The sequence below is a fragment of the Nerophis ophidion genome, linkage group LG02 (genome assembly GCF_033978795.1).
Source record: "Nerophis ophidion isolate RoL-2023_Sa linkage group LG02, RoL_Noph_v1.0, whole genome shotgun sequence".
Lineage (NCBI taxonomy): Eukaryota > Metazoa > Chordata > Actinopteri > Syngnathiformes > Syngnathidae > Nerophis > Nerophis ophidion.
In genome coordinates, this window is record NC_084612.1 from 57,888,950 (window position 1) to 57,908,566 (window position 19,617).

The 19,617-nt window shown below is 38.6% G+C and overlaps 1 protein-coding gene across 4 annotated transcripts in view; it reads right to left on the bottom strand.

Moving 5' to 3' along the window:
- The window catches only part of LOC133542939 (receptor-type tyrosine-protein phosphatase gamma-like), a 797,325-nt gene that overhangs the window by 228,000 nt on the left and 549,708 nt on the right, over positions 1-19,617 (bottom strand). For all 4 annotated transcript variants that reach the window (XM_061887219.1, XM_061887226.1, XM_061887237.1 and 1 more), the window contains one exon: positions 15,551-15,646. In XM_061887219.1, coding sequence (XP_061743203.1) covers positions 15,551-15,646 — 96 coding nt within the window. The remainder of the gene's footprint in view (positions 1-15,550; positions 15,647-19,617) is intronic.

The following is a 19,617-nucleotide window of genomic DNA, read 5'->3' on the forward strand; positions in this document are numbered from 1 at the left end:
TATGGCCTGTCTTATTTACATGCAAATGACTTCCTCCACACCTCGCCTACTCCAGCTGGCTGCCACTATGTGTCCGCCGCCGTCAGTCATGTTGTATTTTAAGCAGTATGCTTCCGTGACGACAAAGATAAGTTAGAACAATATGCTACTTTTTATTACAAATGGGAACGGCAGAGGGTTTTAGCATCCAACCATATACGTATTAGACAGAATCTGGCTCGTCTCCAGGTTGGGTTGATGTAATACCTGCCTCCCTATTTCAAATGAAATATATATGTATGTATGTATGTATGTATGTATGTATGTGTATGTATTTATGCATATATATATATATATATATATATATATATATATATATATATATATATATATATGTATATATATATATATATATATATATATATATGTATATGTGTGTATATATAGCTCAAGGGTCGGCAACCTTTGCCACTCAAAGAGCCAAATTTGACCCGTTTCATGAAATAAAGAAGATAATGGGAGCCGCAACCATTCTCGCTGATATCTGCTGATGACCACCCAGATAACAATAATAAGGGCGTACTATGAAGCCATTGCCTTTGACGCCTTCTGCAACATGTACAAACAGCTTGCCGGCTCAGTAACATGTTGTACATGGTTTCCGCTGATACATGTAGACGACTGCAAGGCATATAGTCAACAGCCATACAGGTTACACTGACGGTTGTGATATAAACAACTTTAACACTCTTACTAATATGCGCCACACTGTGAACCCACACCAAACAAGAATGACAAACACGTTTCCGGAGAACATCCTCACAGTAACACAACATAAACGCAACATAACAATTACCCGGAATCCCAAGTATCCATGATGAACCCAGGCTATATTATACACCCCACTAGCACCAACAGCCCCCCCCCCCACCCCCACCCTCCGTGCGTCGGTTGAGGTGGCCGGGGTTGGGGGCGCGGGGTTGTGTAATATAGCCCGGACTCATTCAAGTACCTCAGGGTGAGGGTGGACAAAAAGCTGGACTGGACTGTTAACACGGACAACTTGTACAGGAGAGGACAGAGCAGGCTGTACTTCCTCAGGAGGCTGTGCTCCTTCAACATCTGAAAAATACTCTTGTGGATGTACTACCAGTTTGTGGTTGCCAGTGTTCTGTTCTACATGGTAGTGTGCTGGGGGGGCAGTACAGCTAAGAAGGACAGCTCTAGACTTGACAAACTGAGCTGGCGGGCCGGTTCTACGATCGGAATGAAACTGGACTCACTGGTGACGGTGGCAGAGAAGAGGACTGTGGACAAACTAGTGAGCATCCTGGATGATGCCAGTCACCCTCTGCATACCGTTATCAGTAGCCAGAGGAGCCTGTTCAGTGCTAGACTGCTTCATCCCAAGTGCAGGACTAATAGACTCAAAAACTCCTTTGTCCCACACGCTATTAGACTGTACAACTCCTCTCTGGGGCGGGGGGTGGGGGGTACTAGGATGACAGGGGATGCAAAACAATAACAGTGCAATACGTTTTAATAACATGGTCACTACTGCCTAGTTTATCTTGTTATATTCTTATTTTACTGTTGTATTTTTATTCCCATTGTTGCTTTTAATTTTTATTCTTGTTATATTTTGTTTCCATATATACCCCCATTATTTGCTTTTTAATTTTAAAATTGATCTCAACTCTGTACACTGCTGCTGGAATGTTTAATTTTCCTTAAGGAATTCTCCTGAAGGAATCAATAAAGTACTATCTAGCGATCGATCTATGTATGTATGTATGTATGTATATATATATATATATATATATATATATATATATATATATATATATATATATATATATATATATATATATATATATATATATATATATATATATATATATATATATATGTGTGTGTGTGTGTGTGCGTGTATATATGTGTGTATTTTCTCAATTGTCTCAAAGCGTTTTTCATTGGTAAACCCATATATTCAAGCTTGGTGGTAGTAAGCTACATGTATACAAGTGTGGCTGGCAATGGAAGCTAAAGACACAATGACAGGGACTAGGATGGTGGATGCTGGAATGGAACCAGAAAGTAGCTGGGGAAAGGGAAGTCTGGGCTTTAGAAGTATTTTAGAACGTATCGACAATTAATTCCTACCGTCAACGCAATTACACATAGTATCGAGTACATTTTTCCCTCAGGCTGAGGCAGGTCTCTTAGTTAAGACCGGTCCATCTGCATATCTTACTGGGTCCAACATCAGAGCAGGTTTAATTGTCCCGAAAAAACTAAGCATAAGCAGGCACTTTTTACTTCTGTGGCGACTTGTGCTGCTCAATACAACCAATAATAGAGCATTTTCGCTCATGGAACGAATGAATGCATTTTTTTAAGTATATCACCCCTTTGAGACACGTTCAGTAACGATAAGGAGGAGGAAGATCTGGACCATTGTCAATATTGGATTGACTCACCTGCAAAATTGCAAAATTGCAAAATTCGATGGGAAAGAGCCTAGCAGTAAATTGATCCAACAGTCGGTTTAAGAAAGCATGAGCAAATTCAGCCCCAGGATTGAGAATGGTGCCAAAATACAACCCTGTTTCAATGTGAGTTGGGAAATTGTGTCAGATGTAAATATCAACAGAATAAAATGATTTGCAAATCCTTTTCAACCCATATTCAATTGAATACACTACAAAGACAACATATTTGATGTTCAAACTCAAACTTATTTTTTTTTTTGCAAATAATAATTAACTTAGAATTTCATGGTTGCAACACGTGCCAAAGTAGTTGGGAAAGGGCATGTTCACCACTGTGTTACATCACCCTTTCTTTTAACAACAAACAATAAACGTTTGGGAACAGAGAAAATTAATTGTTGAAGCTTTGTTTTAAGTAGAGCTTCAGTCGTTCAACATTCCGGGGTCTCCGCTGTCGTATTTTACGCCTCATAATGCGCCACACTTTTTCGATGGGAGACAGGTCTGGACTGCAGGCAGACCAGGAAAGTACCGAATAAGTGTTTGATGAGCATTCCTCAACTTTATCAGCATTTATTGCCACCATTCCCAAATTCTTTGTCATGTGTTGCTGGCATCAAATTCTAAAGTTAATGATTATTTGCAAAAAAATTAAAATGTTTATCAGTTTGAACATCAAATATGTCGTCTTTGTAGCATATTCAACTGAATATGGGTTGAAAATGATTTGCAAATCATTGTATTGCGTTTATATTTACATCTAACACAATTTCCCAACTCGTATTTGGTACATGAAAAAGTAAATAAATACTGATCAAAATAAATGCATGCTGTATAAACCGAGAATGAAATGACAGTTTTGTTAAAGGATTAAAATGAAAATCATACGTACATGGCAAGGACATCATGTGTTGGATATGGTACCAAGTTACATACAACTGTGTCACTGTTCAAGTAAGTAATTATATTTGAAAACTTTTCCAAACAACATGGAAGTATTTCGCAGAGTATAAAGTCTTATTTATAGCTGAGCTGTAGTAATTCAAGCACCATCATATACGTTTCTTGATATAGGCTGCCTATGTTATCAAGCGCATCAACTTATTCGACTGGGAGACATTGCAGACTCCAGCATGTGCGTTAAGCCTGAACGGAACGATCCTGGATCATATCCTCAGCTGTTACTCTAAAGCACAAGCTGGCACTAAAGTCCTGAAGGCCAGCAGCGACTCTATGCACCTTCACCCAGTAAATTAGACAATCGCTATTGTCAAGGTGGGGGAAAACAAACTTCTTCTGGCCTTTGAGGAACAGATCAGGACTGGGAGTTAGGACTTCTAGACCTGGGGCAACAGATCAGATTCCCAGAAACCACTGTCATAACAACGCTACGCCAGATTTGGTGCTCATTCCAGAAGCCTCTAAGTAGCCTTTTTCACTTGGAACCAACCATTCAGTAGAACTGGTTGCAGCAATATCGGAGCAATGGGTGCTGAGAAATTTGCGAGACTTTTGAGATCGAATGCAGGTCTGCAGGTTCATCCCTCTGCATGGTCTTTAACTCTAAAAAATAATATAAGAGCGGAACAAAAATAACTATATTTGATATAGAACAGGGGTCACCAACGCGGTGCCCGCGGGCACCAGGTAGCCCGTAAGGACCAGATGGGTAGCCCGCTAGCCTGTTCTAAAAATAGCTCAAATAGCGGCACTTACCATTGGGCTGCCTCTATTTTTTAAATGTTATTTATTTACTAGCAAGCTAGTCTTGCTTTGCTCGACATTTTTAATTCTAAGAGAGACAAAACTCAAATAGAATTTGAAAATCCAAGAAAATATTTTAAAGACTTGGTCTTCACTTTAAATAAATTATTATTTTTTTTTTTTTACTTTGCTTCTTATAACTTTCAGAAAAACAATTTTAGAAAAAAAATACAACCTTAAAAATGATTTTAGGATTATTTTTAAACACATGTACCTTTTTACCTTTTAAATTCCTTCTTCTTCTTTCCTGATAATTCAAATCAATGTTCAAGTATTGTATTATTTTTAATTGTAAAGAATAATAAATACATTTTAATTGAATTTTTCATTTTAACTGCTGTTTTTTCGACGTATAATATTTGTGAAAAATTTCTTCAAACTTATTATGATTAAAATTAAAAAAAAATATTCTGGCAAATCTAGAAAATCTGTAGAATGTAATTTAAATCTTATTTCAAAGTCTTTTGAATTTCTTTTGAAATTTTTGTTCTGGAAAATCTAGAAGAAGTAATGATTTGTCTTTGTTAAAAAAAATATAGCTGTGTTATATATTCTAACAAAGTGCAGATTGGATATTAACCTATTCAAAACATGTCATCAAAATTCAAAAATGTATCTTAATCAGGGAAAATTACTAATGTTCCATAAATTATTTTTTTATTTTTTTCAAAAAGATTCGAATTAGCTAGTTTTTCTCCATTTTTTGCGGTTGAATTTTGAATTTTAAAGAGTCGAAATTGAAGATAAACTATGTTTCAAAATGAAATTTTAATTTTTTTCATGTTTTCTCCTCTTTTAAACCGTTCAATTAAGTGGTTTTTTTCATCATTTATTCCCTACAAAAAACCTTCCATAAAAGGAAAAAAAATGTACGACGGAATGACAGACAGAAATACACTTTTTATATATATATATATATATATATATTTATTAAAGGTGAATTGAGCAAATTGGCTATTTCTGGCAATTTATATAAATGGTAAATGGTTTATACTTGTATATAAGTGTGTATCAAACTGGTAGCCCTTCGCATTAATCAGTACCTGAGAAGTAGCTCTTGGTTTCAAAAAGCTTGGTGACCCCTGATATAAATGATAAATGATATAGAATGTTAGATAATGAAAACATTTACTTAAAGGGGTCGTATCAGGATTTTGTCAAAACTCTTCATTGTGGTCTGCATAACAAAGTTTGGTAACACTTTAGTAAAGGGGAACATATTCTAAGTAACAAATACTTAATTTAGAGTTATTTGGCCACTAGGGGACATGTAAGGGTTACTGATAAGCAATAATTCTGAGGTTATTGAGGCGAGACTCTTAGTTAATGGCTTACTGGCTGTAAAATCAGGCCATGCGGAACAAGGCATTATACATACTTAATAATGACTAATTAAGAGCCAATATATTACTAATTTGCATGGTAATAAGAAACTAAATAATGGTGAACGTATTCCCCATACAAAAAGTGTTACCCAAAGTTCTAATCTGAAAAGCCATGAAGCAAGGAAGGTTTTAAACTTCTTCAAAGAAAAAGATACCAAAGACTACACTCCAAAGGACCACAGTCATTGGCTGTGTTAGGAAAACCACTTTAAAAAAAAGTAATTACAGTTACTTTCACCGGAAACTTAATGGAATTACTAATGGAATTACTCTTCATTAGTGAGGTGAGGTGAATTATAAAGATATAGCGCTTTTCTCTAGACACTCAAACCACCATACAAAGTGAAACACATTATTTACATCTTTAAAGGCCTACTGAAATGAGATTTTCTTATTTAAACGGGGATAGCAGGTCTATCCTATGTGTCATACTTGATCATTTCGCGATATTGCCATATTTTTGCTGAAAGGATTTAGTAGAGAACATCGACGATAAAGTTCCCAACTTTTGGTCGCTAATAAAAAAACCTTTCCTGTACCGGAAGTAGCAGATGATGTGCGTGTGACGTCACGGGTTGTAGAGCTCCTCTCATCCTCATTGTTTTTAATCATAGCCACCAGCAGCAAGAGCGATTCGGACCGAGAAAGCGACAATTTCCCCATTAATTTGAGCGAGGATGAAAGATTCGTGGATGAGGAAAGTAAGAGTGAAGCACTAAAGAAAAGAAAGAAAAGGCGACGACTTTAGGCGGCAGTGGGAGCGATTCAGATGTTATTAGACACATTTACTAGGATAATTCTGGAAAATCCTGTATCTGTTTATTGTGTTAATAGTATTTTAGTGAGATTATAAAGTCATACCTGAAAGTCGGAGTGCTGCGGTGACCGTCAGTGTCTCTGAGAGAAGCCAATGGAGGAGGCAAGATCACAGCTGCCTTTTTGACAGCTGCAGGAGGAGGTCGCATAATCTGCTCAAGTCTCCGGTAAGAGCCGACTTAATATCACAATGTTCCCATCCAAAAACTTGCTGGTTGACATGTGGTAGAGAAACATGTTCGCTTGACCGCTCTGTGTTAAAACTCCACAACAAACAAAGAAACACCGGCTGTGTTTGTGTTGCTTTCCACCAACAGCATTCTTCTTTATAGTCTCCATTATTAATTGAACAAATTGCAAAGGATTCAGCAACACAGATGTCCAAAATACTGTGTAATTATCTGATGAAAACAGACTACTTTTAGCCGGGAGTGGTGCTAGGAGAACATGTCCGCTCCAACCAATAACGTCACAAACACGCGTCAACATAAGCGTCATCATTCCGTGACGTTTTCAACAGGATACCTCGCGGGAAATTTAAAATTGTAATTTAGTAAACAAAACCAGCCGTATTGGCATGTGTTGCAATGTTAATATTTCATCATTGATATATAAACTATCAGACTGCGTGGTCGGTAGTAGTGGGTTTCAGTAGGCCTTTAAGCTACATACAACAGCAGCGACTAGGATAGCGGAAGCAGGGATCGAACCCGGAACCCTCAAGTTGCTGGCACGGCACCGAGCCACAACGCTCCAAATGGATGCAATTATTATCATCATTTTTTTAATTTATTTTTTTCTGTTATTATTATTACTATAGTTACTAGAAAAAGTAATGTGTTACTTTTCAAAAAAGACTTTCACATACACGGGGGATGCAGTTGAGAGATGTTTCATGAGAAGAGCGCTTGGTGGTGATTGTCAAGTGAAGTGTGACATCAGGGATTCAAAGTTTAAGCTCATTGGTAATATGCGGACTAAAAGGAGATTGTAGATGGCAGCACCTGTGGAACGTTTTCTCTCGCAGGTATTCAATCATTTGAATGTGCCTCAAAGGCTGTGTCCACTGAAGAGGTATTGTAGGTTTATTATCGTTGATGATTGGCACTTTACTGTATGTTCATTATTACCCCGCAGTAGTAGAAGTAGTAGTAGCGCCAAGTGTGTGTGTGTATGTGTTATTAGAATAGAATAGAATAGAAAGTACTTTATTGATCCCTGGGGGAAATTCAGCACCGCAGTTGACTCACAATAAACAATAAACACTTGGGTATTTTTTCCATGTGAATAATATAAATAGTCTATTATACAGCATTATTCACATGTGAATAATATAAATACTAGGGGTGTGGGAAAAAATCGATTCAAATTTGAATCACGATTCTCACGTTGTGCGATTCAGAATCGATTCTCATTTTTTTTTAAATCGATTTATTCAACAATTATTATTATTTTTTTTTTTCATCAATTCAACAAAACAATACACAGCAATACCACAACTATGTAATCCAATTCCAAAACCAAACCTGACACAGCAACACTCAGAACTGCAATAAACAGAGCAATTGAGGTGACACAAACACGCGCAAACTATGGCATTAATCACGAAAACTTACTTGGAACGAGAAAAGAGCACAGATCATTAGCATGAATAACAAGGGTGTGTAGGGGGAGATCGAGGGTGGATGTCGCCAGGCTGACTGCCTGGCAACTCCAGGCTCAAATAGGTGCAGTGATGACAGGTGCACAAGTCCAGACAAGTCAGGTGTGTGAGTCGTGAACACATAACAGGTGAAAACTGATGGGTAATCATTGTAGTCGATACTGCAATGATTACATTCTATTTTTTTTTGGCATCACAAAATCTTTTTCCTTTTTGTAAATTTTTTATTTGAATGATGTTTATAAACTCAGAAAATGTGTCCCCGGACACATGAAGACATTGAATATGACCGATGTATGATCCTGTAACTACTTGGTATCGGATTGATACCTACATTTGTGCCATCATCCAAAACTAATGTAAAGTATCAAACAGAAGAATAAGTGATTATTACATTTCAACAGAAGTGTAGATAGAATATGTTGAAACACAAAGTAAGTAGATATAAACAGTAAATGAACAAGTATATTGAAATACATGTGTACAGTTTGTCCTTTTGTATTTTTGACAAAATAATAGAATGAAAAATTGACACAATATTTTTCCGCATATATCAGCAGACTAATTGTTTGTTTACTTACTACTGAAAGACAAGTTGTCTAGTGAATTCACTATTTTATTTAAGGACACAATTGTAATAATAAACATATGTCTAATGTACTCGTGGAGAGGCGGAGCCGACGGTCCGACAGCGGGGCAGGGCGGCAAGAAGGCGGAGAATGCAGCTGAGCAGAGAGGCAGGGCGTGCAGAGAGCGACGCTACGAGCAAGATCAGGTGCGTGGCTCGCACACCGGCACACAATTAACATCTCCTCACAGTGTATAAAAGAGGAGAATTAGAGATTGGAGCGGAAGGAGTAGGAGAGCCGGCAGCAGCTACTAAGAAGCAAGAGCGCCAAAAAAGCAGACAAGGACAACGACGACGGCAGCTGAAAAGCAGACCGGGAAATAGCAGTGGAGGAAGGAGCTGAAAAGTGATCCGACCGTAGACAAGCTTTATTGCAAAATAAAGAAGTCAAACCTGCTCAAAAGCATGTCCTTCCTGGGTGGTCCATTAAACCCGCACGACGACAGCAAGCGACTGTCACAGTACTCTAAGATTTTTTGTTGAAATAAAGCCAATAATGACATTTTTTGTAGTCCCCTTTATTTAGAAAAGCATTGAAAGGTACCGAAAAGTATCTGTACCGTTACCAAAATATTGGTATCAGAACAACACTACTAATTTAGCTTCTTAAGACCCAAGCTTATTGTTTACATGCTTTTGTCATTTTTCTTTGCTATTTGGGCTTATTGGACCCTAATTACAATAAAAACTAAGAATCATATTTTTATATGATGTACTTAGTCCAGAAGTACACAAACATGTACTTCATGTTTAGTTACATGCTAATTCTTATTTTTCAAAATTCCATTGTATGTTTTACTCTTCTGACACCACCAGATGGCAGTATAAGTGTCCACATAAGCGGCCATAAGACCCCAATTCAGTAGTGTACATAATTTTGGAAATAAGAGCTAAAAGGTGCTGTCCATGCATGTGGCCACTAAGCCGCAAAACAATAACATTATGAAAAGAAAAACATATTAAACGAGCTCAACAGAGTCGTCGTCCAAAGGTATGCTATGACAAGCAGTCCAACAGACATCAAGACATTGAAGATTACTTTAAAAATTTCGCATTAGTAGACATGATCTCGTTTACACTGTCTAAAATAAAATAAAAAACATTTTTAGTTTTTAAATTTTTTATAAATACAAAAATAAAAATACATGCTATTGTTTTGGAATTGTCTTGCCCTTGAAAAATATCAGAGAGCAAAGAAGTGCTTTAGTTTGTATGGCTACACAAAAAAACAGTTGGTGGACAAAAATCCATGCAGGAGAAGTTTAGAAAAAAAATATTTAAAAGTCTTTAACTGGTCCCCACCTACAATGTCATCTATTGTGTGCTCACACTGCAACAAAGACGTGTTTTCAGCCACCAAGGTGGGCGTTTGTAAGGAAATAAATAATATGACGAGAAATATAGTCAGTCGGGTGCAAACAGAGAAATATAACAGCGTTTGAGAAAGAGAGGAGGAAAAAGAAAAGGAGGACAGTGGGAATTAGTGTTTCATTATTAATGTTTATCTCTGAAAACCCAAAGGCTCGTCCCCTGAGATCCTCAGCTGTGGGGCCTCACATCACAAATCCTCTCTCGCTCTCCATTCGTCCCAACAGCTCAATTTCCCTCTCTTTATGTCTCTAAAGCAACTACTTTATAAAAAAAATAATAATAAAGTCCATTGTGGTGACTATGTCTGACATCCTCATATTTCTGTCCTTCCACCACTTTTATACAATATTTTTGTTATCAATCCATGTTTTCCTTCTGACATATCATCCATCCAAGAGTTGTCTTCCCTCTTCAAAGACACCACGTCCACAGTTTCCAAATATAATTTGAATTGTGGACTCATCAGACCACAGAACACTTTACCACTTTGCATCAGTCCATCTTAGATGAGCTCGGCCCAGCGAAGCCGGCGGCGTTCCTTGGTGTTGTTGATAAATGGGTTTCGCTTTGCATAGTAGAGTTTTAACTTGCGCTTACAGATGTAGCAACCATCTGTCGTTACTGACAGTGGTTTTATGAAGTGATCCTGAGCCCATGTGGTGATATCCTTTACACACTGATGTTTGTTTTTGATGCAGAACCGCCTGAGGGCTCAAAGGTCCGTAATATCATTGCTTAAGTGCAGTGATTTCTCCAGATTCTCTGAATCTTTCTATGATATTACGGACCGTAGATGGTGAAATCCCCAAATTCCTTGCAGTAGCTGGTTGAGAAATCTTCTTCTTCAACCGTTCAACAATTTGCTCACGCATTTGCTTACAAATTGTTGACCCTCGCCCCATCCTTGTTTGTGAATGACTGAGCATTTCATGGAAGCTGCTTTTATACCCAAACATGGCAACCACCTATTCCCAATTAGCCTGTTCACCTGTGGGATGTTCCAAATAGGTGTTTTATGAGCATTCCTTTACTCTCTGTCTTTTTTGCCACTCGTGCCAACTATTTAGAAACATGTTGCAGACATCAAATTCCAGATGAGCTCATATTTGCAAAAAATAACGTTTTCCTGTTTGAACGTTCAGTATCTTGTCTATACTATATATATATATATATATATATATATATATATATACATATATATATATATATATATATATATATATATATATATATATATATATATATATATATATATATATATAAAACAAGGCGACACGGTAAAGAATCTGGGTGTTATCTTCGACCCAACTCTCTCCTTTGAGTCACACATTAAAAGAGTTACTAAAACGGCCTTCTTTCATCTCCGTAATATTGCTAAAATTCGCTCCATTCTGTCCACTAAAGACGCTGAGATCATTATCCATGCGTTTTTTACGTCTCGCCTCGACTACTGTAACGTATAATTTTCGGGTCTCCCCAATTTTCGGGTCTAGCATTAAAAGATTACAGTTGGTACAAAATGCGGCTGCTAGACTTTTGACAAGAACAAGAACGTTTGATCACATTACGCCTGTACTGGCTCACCTGCACTGGCTTCCTGTGCACTTAAGATGTAACTTTAAGGTTTTACTACTTACGTATAAAATACTACACGGTCTAGCTCCATCCTATCTTGCCGATTGTATTGTACCATATGTCCCGGCAAGAAATTTGCGTTCAAAGGACTCCGGCTTATTAGTGATTCCCAAAGCCCAAAAAAAGTCTGCGGGCTATAGAGCGTTTTCCGTTCGGGCTCCAGTACTCTGGAAAGCCCTCCCGGTAACAGTTCGAGATGCCACCTCAGTAGAAGCATTTAAGTCTCACCTTAAAACTCATTTGTATACTCTTGCCTTTAAATAGACTCCCTTTTTAGACCAGTTGATCTGCCGTTTATTTTCTTTTTCCTCTATGTCCCACTCTCCCTTGTGGAGGGGGTCCGGTCCGATCCGGTGGCCATGTACTGCTTGCCTGTGTATCGGCTGGGGACATCTCTGCGCTGCTGATCCGCCTCCGCTTGGGATGATTTCCTGGTGGCTCCGCTGTGAACGGGACTCTCGCTGCTGTGTTGGATCCGCTTTGGACTGAACTCTCGCGACTGTGTTGGATCCATTATGGATTGAACTTTCACAGTATCATGTTAGACCCGCTCGACATCCATTGCTTTCGTCCTCTCCAAGGTTCTCATAGTCATCATTGTCACCGACGTCCCACTGGGTCATTATTGTCACCGACGTCCCACTGGGTGTGAGTTTTCCTTGCCCTTATGTGGGCCTACCGAGGATGTCGTAGTGGTTTGTGCAGCCCTTTGAGACACTAGTGATTTAGGGCTATATAAGTAAACATTGATTGATTGATATATATATATATATATATATATATATATATATATATATATATATATATATATATATATATATATATATATATATATATATATATATATATATTGACGTAAAATGTTACTGTATCAGCAGCCTTTGTAACTTAATTTTAAATGATTGGATTAGTTTTTACACTGTACTGTATGCCAAACAAAATATTGTGATACATATCATTATTGCAAAAGGCTGCAATATATATTGTGATATAGATTTTATGACATATTGACCATCCTTTGTTTGAAGAAAACATAACATAATTAATTAATAGGTTGGCTGGAACATTGGATTCATACCATCAAACACAAAGAAGATTCCAGATAACACTGCATACAAAAGGTACCTGAGGCTTACTGTAGCCAAGTCTTGGGAATTTTTTTCTGATACAAGTAATCTATCGGCTAATTTTTTGCTTTAAATTAAGAGTAAAAATTCGGGTTTACGAATCTCCCCAACGCTAGTTGGCGTAACGAATGTCACAGTGAGTCCTCTCAGATCCGACCCAAACATCCGGTCTTACTCGCGAACATTAGTTTTAGGCGAGAAATGCCCCTTACTCTGTTTTCCAAGCATGGTAAGGAAGAAAGTAAGAAGTGTATGATAGTCATTAATATAAAATAAAAATAATCAAAAGCATGACAGAGGGTGGAGCTAATGTGGTAAATTATACCGTACACAAGTTTCTTATATAATTGTGAAGTAGCATTTATTTATATTTGGTCACAGAATTCTTAAGAGGATAATTCTAGTAAGGTCAAAAGTGCAAATGTCCATCACAAACTCTCCAGAGATTGGGGGCTCTTGCCCCCAGGACATTAACATAACAGATAGCAAAATCTGGATTTTAGGAAGAAGTGTAAACACAATAACGACATCTGGTAGGAAGCCCCCACGGGTAGGAGTAGAGATCAGGGGTTGGAGGTCAACCGACTCAAACCGATCACAGGAAAATAGGCTGACTGGTCAAACAACAAACTGGGCTTTTGTCCAGACTGACCGGCCCTAAGGGTAGAGTTACGAAGAGAGAGAAATCAGGCCTATATTCCTTCTCCTAGAGCTGCAGTTCCAGTATGAGGCTCGCTGAAACAAATAAAGCTTTTTGTTCAACGATTCCTCGTTTGCGTCTTCCCGGCTCATCACCCATCCCACGACCAAGAAATAGACAACACTAGGTAATGTAGGGAAACAGTTGGAGAGTATCCCTGTTAGTCTGCACCATACTGAAGCACAAGGGGTCGATTAATGCCAGCCAAGGATGTTGAAGTATTATCTAAACAGCAGGCATTTATCCATGAAAACATGGAGAAGCTGCTAATGGGGTGTTTAACGGAGAAGCTGCTTTTAGGAGATACAGTAGAGGTCTAGTCTCCAAGGTAAATCCAGTATTTTTACTACATTATTTCTTAAACTACTGTAGTTGCTTGAAATGCATTCTGTTGTACTGTTTTTTTTTTTTTATGCAATATTATCTAAAAGTTAGTTTTTCTTTTTAAACTGACATGCATTTCAGCAAAGTTTTTAAACCGAAATATGGATTTTCCTACTTGGTGTCATCTTCTAAGTATGCAAACTTATTCTATGTTTACATGCCAATGTTTTTTTGCTAGAATTTCAACACAGTTTGTATGTTTAAATCCTAAAACATCTTGAAAAACCTTACTTGGCGCCATCTGCTATGCTAACTTTTCCTGTATAAGCAGGCTAATGTATTATGCTAGCTTGTTAGCAAATATGAAATACAACTCATGTATGTCCTTACTTGTTGCCATCTTGTAAGTTTACTAATGTTTAATACTAGCATTTTAGCAAATTTTGTTTGCAAAAAGAATAGATTTTGTTACTAATTGACGCCTTCTTGTAAATATGACAAAATGTTTACCTTGTTAGCATGCTAATATTTAACGCAATCATTTTAGTTAATTGTGCACGTTTGGATCCAAAACATATGGATTTCTTTACTTGGTGCCATTTTTGAAAATGCTAATTGTTTCTTTTTTAGCAAACTTACATTAGCATGGTAATTTGTTTTTCAATTTTGCTGGTAAACAGCTACGAGTCATTTATTGTGTTTTTTAATGCTATCTGGCGAGCATTTTATAAGTTTTACTGATATCTTAATGGAAATACAGTAGAAACATAGCACGATATACTAGGGACACTATAGAATTGCTTTGGCATTTATTTTGTTACCATTGATTAATATGGTAGCTTATTTTTTACTAGCAAATAGCATAACTAGCACTTGCCTTTAAAAACAGGGTTAAAGGCCTACTGAAACCCACTACTACCGACCATGCAGTCTGATAGTTTATATATCAATGATGAAATCTTAACATTGCAACACATGCCAATATGGCCGGTTTAGTTTACTAAATTACAATTTTAAATTCCCCGCAAAGTGTGCTGTTGAAAACGTCGCGGAATGATGACGCTTATGTTGACGCGATACATTCAGACTTTGGAAGGAGAGGCGCCATGTCTATTTGCACGTCCATTTCTAAGTTAAAACATATAAAAGTTGTTTTCCGGTCACTTACTTATGAACATCTCCTTACACAGTCAGGTTTCACTCTGCTGACTTAACACACACCCAGACAAGAGAAAGAAGTTATATAAGACTGTAGTTCGGCTCCTCCAAGTTAGGAGTGACTATTTTTTTCTGACTTGATCTCCTCCAGGTACTGCAGACCTGCATAATGACACTCGCTTGTAACAAAACAACTTTTTGTCCAGCAAAGCGTCTCCGTCGTCTCTTTTGATCCAGCTGCACTGCCGCGTTGCTCTTCTGCCCGGGAGGGGGTGAGGAGACCAGAAATACACATCACTAGCTAAAAGCTAATGCCAGCAAATAATCTAGAATGTTTTGTTGGGATCCCACAGGGTTTAAAGTGACATTCGCTAGTGGTGGAGACGGTAAGTACCCTAATGGTTGCTCATTAACTAAAACATAATTTGCCAAGAGCGAGTTCGTATCCCAAATACTAGTAAGCTAGGGCACTCGTAAACCGAGGTACCAGTGGACAAAGAATACTCACCTGGAAGAAAACCGCCATGACTGCTATGATTCTCTTCTCCTTGAGTGACGCACTGAGGCTGTCGAAGTCGTCGGAATTGTACATGTAGATTTGCATCTGGCATAAAGCACACAAACATTTAAAGTACGTTAGTTGAATACTTTTTGTTGTACAATGCATTTATTTCAGTTCACCTTCAAAAGCAGTCACACAAATGTATCACATGAATGGTATTAGCTTGTAATATATGTTGAATGGTACATGTCATCTTGATTGGATTTTCTGGTATGCCGCATACCGTATTTTCCGGACCATGGGGCGCACCGGATTACAAGGCACACTGCCAATGAATGGTCTATTTTTCATCAGCGGGGGATGAATGTCCCATAACAAGAAGATAGTGAAAAAGACTACACAGACTACAAAGGCAAACGCGCACACATTTTCAGGATTTATGCAGATCACAAATACAGATCAACAAGTACCAGAAAGTAAGAAAAGTTGCTTTTTCATAGTACTGCAAAACCAAATGCCAGATAGTATGTCTTACCTTATACACACACCATAATAATACTCCTATGTTGAAGCACAGTACAATCCATCCAGCGGTGTGGCTTAATAGCTTACCAAAGTCCTACTAAAACATGTTGATACATTTTTGTGTAATGTTCTATATATTCAATGGATGTTGGTGTGGTTAACTTGAGTCATATTGCAGTCTACACGTGTCTCTTATGTGTGGCTGCCATCTACTGGTCACAATCATCATTTCACCATGTACCGAATAAAATAGCTTCGAGGTCAGTAAACCCAACCAAAATGATTTCATACATTAGGCGGACCGGGTTATAAGGCGCAATGTCCAGTTTTGAGAAGAGAAAAAAAAAAGATTTTAAGTGTGCTCTATTGTCCGGAAAATGCGGTAATTATTCCCTTTCACACAGCATGTAGAATCAGCCATTTTTTCTTTGTGACATGAAATTGGACAGAAGTCAACCTGGAAACTGTACACCTTTTTGAGGTTGTGAAAGTGGCAGAATAACACCTGTGTGAAAGGAAACCCCCCAAAAACTCCAATGACCATTACACAGTTTGTAAAAGCGGGCATATTTTCTCTTCTTTGGTGTTCTATGAAATACAACCTTGCACCTTCAAATGTAGCATTGGGGTCGGAACAGAGGCTGGAACTGTGCATGTGTGAAAGCGCACCCCGCAATTTATTTCCCTGCCCTTTTTATAATGGAAGAAACTTAGTCATATTACAGCCTACACGTGTCTCCTATGTGTGCCTGACATTTACTGGTCACATTTATCATTTCACCATGTACCATATAAAATTGTTTTGAGGTCAGTAAGCACAACCAAAAAATGTCTGTACATCAGGCGCACCAAGTTATAAGGCGCATTGTCGAGTTTTGAGAAAACAAAAGGGTTTTAAGTTCATCTTATAGTCTGAAAAATACGGTATTCTGTCTCCTCTTTGAAGTACAATCAAGTGTAGAAAACTACAATATTGTTGGTGTACCAATTTCCCGAGCGGTACACATTCAGTGAGAGACCGTTCATCTTGTTACACGTCGACTTATTGAAAAAAAAAAAGGAAAAGTGGAGTCCAGACTTTGGCGATTGTTTGAAAAGCCTCTTCTGTTGTTTAAGTCTCTTGTTAGGGAAGACTCGGCCATCCCAGTAAGAGACGTAAAGAAAGACAAGTTAAAAAGACGATTGCATGAAAATGGAGAACAAGACCACAAACTCAAATTATTAATAGTGTACTTCATGACTCTGCCTCAAGTGGAGGATTTCAAGAACCTCGGAGTCTTGTTCACGAGTGAAGGAAGAGAGGATTGTGAGATCGACAGGTGGATCGGCGAGGCGTCTTCAGTAATGCGGACGCTGTATCGATCCGTTGTGGTGAAGAAGGAGCTGAGCCGGAAGGCAAAGCTCTCAATTTACGGGTTGATCTACGTTCCCATCCTCACCTATGGTCATAAGATTTGGGTTATGACCGAAAAGACAAGATCACGGGTACAAGCGACCAAAATGAGTTTCCTCTCCCTTAGAGAGAGGGTGAGAAGCTCTGTCATCCGGGAGGAGCTCAAAGTAAAGCCGCTGCTCGTCCATATGGAGAGGAGCCAGATGAGGTGGTTCGGGCATCTGGTCAGGATGCCACCCGAACGCCTCCCTAGGGAGGTGTTTAGAGCACGTCGCACCGGTGGGAGGCCACGGGGAAGACCCAGGACACGTTGGGTAGACTATGTCTCCCGGCTGGCCTGGGAACGCCTCGGGATCCCCCGGGAGGAGCTGGAGGAAATGGCTAGTAAGAGGGAAGTCTGGGCTTCCCTGCTTAGGCTGCTTCCCCCGTGACCCGACCTCGGATAAGCGGAAGAAGATGGATGGATGGATGGATGGTACTTCATGTTACTAAGCAGAGGAAGTCTTGAATTTACAAAAGGGGGAAGGATATAAAGGGGAGGGTGTATAGTGTAGCATCCCGGAAGAGATAGTGCTGCAAGGGGTTATGGGTATTTGCTCTGTTGTGTTTATGTTGTGTTCCGTTTCGGATGTTCTCCCGAAATATGTTTTTCATTCTTGTTTGGTGTAGGTTCACAGTATGGCACATATTTGTAACAGTGTTAAAGTTTTTTTATATGGCCACCCTCAGTGACTGTTGACCAAGTATGCGTTGCATTCACTTGTGTGTGTGTGAAAAGCCGTACAAATGATGTGATTGGGCCTGCACGCGAAGGCAGTGCCTTTAAGTAAGGTTCATTGGCACTCTGTGCTTTCCATACGTCCGTGTACCACTCCGTACAGCAGTGTTTTAAAAATTCATAAATTTTACTTTTTGAAACTGATACGATAATTTCCGATTTAACATTTTAAAGCATGTATCGGCTAATTATGTCGGCTGTCCGATATTATCGGACGTCTCTAGTTTCAACCGGGGTGTACCATTGGAAAAAACTGATTTTATAAGCTTTTGTTGGATATAAATCAAAAAGTAAGAAATATAAGACAAAAAAGTATCATGTCAACTGACTCAGTAAAACATTAAAAATTACATGTTTTCCCCCTGCGCTGTTTGAGTTTCCACAGTGCGGCGCAGAGACTGGCTGAATTCTAATCTTCCCTACAGCTGGAGGCTGAGCCTTTATGTGAGAAAGTAATGACTCACGTTTAAAAAGATTTGAACCTCATGAAATTGCCTAACGTAAAAATAACAACAACAACACGATGCTCGTTCCTGATAAAGAAGCCAGAGGGACATTTAAAGGAAGACACCTTTATTGTGTTCCTTAGCACAGCATGTTTCAATGATTGTTGTTGTTGAACTAAACAATCTTCGGAGCTCTCCTCGTTTCATCTAGCAGAGCATGCCCTGTGCCAGGAAACTATTCAAATATGCAGCATTGACAGTTGCTGTCTTACCGCCCGTGTAAAATAAAAAGGTTGTACAAAATTGCACTTCTGGGTACGAAATGTGAACTGGTATAAAAAAAAAATATCTTCCCTGACAGCAGTGTTTCCCAACATAAGCCTGGTTTATGGTCCTGTGCCGTATCAGCTTCACCGGCTTTCTTCTCCCCATTCCAATACTTCCTGTCTAGCTTTGTGGTTTGGGGGTGATGCAGGGTTAATGGCACTGATCAATTTGAATGTGTGAATCCTTTGGAGCATTCACACTTTCTTCTTCTCCAGATTTTGCCGCGCCCTACCCAGGGGCGTCGCCAGACATATTTCACTGGGGCACGTGCCCCACTGTTGATCTGCAGTGCCCCAGGAAAAATTTCACCAATAACAAAAAATGCTTCAGTGTTTTAAGTCTACGTAACATAGACAACAGCGCAAATACTACTTAGTATGGTAATTGATTGCTACTGTATTCACTCCACGAAACAATGAGCACATGGCTAATTAATATGGTAATTTATTCACGTGTGGATTGAGACTTCGGTTGAGAGAGAGAGAGAGAGAGAGAGAGAGAGAGGGGCTGCGAATCACTGCGTGAGGTAGGTAACGTTAGCCAACAACAATTTGTTAATTACATTATTTTGATTTGGATTTGACCCAAACTGTAACTCCTAGAT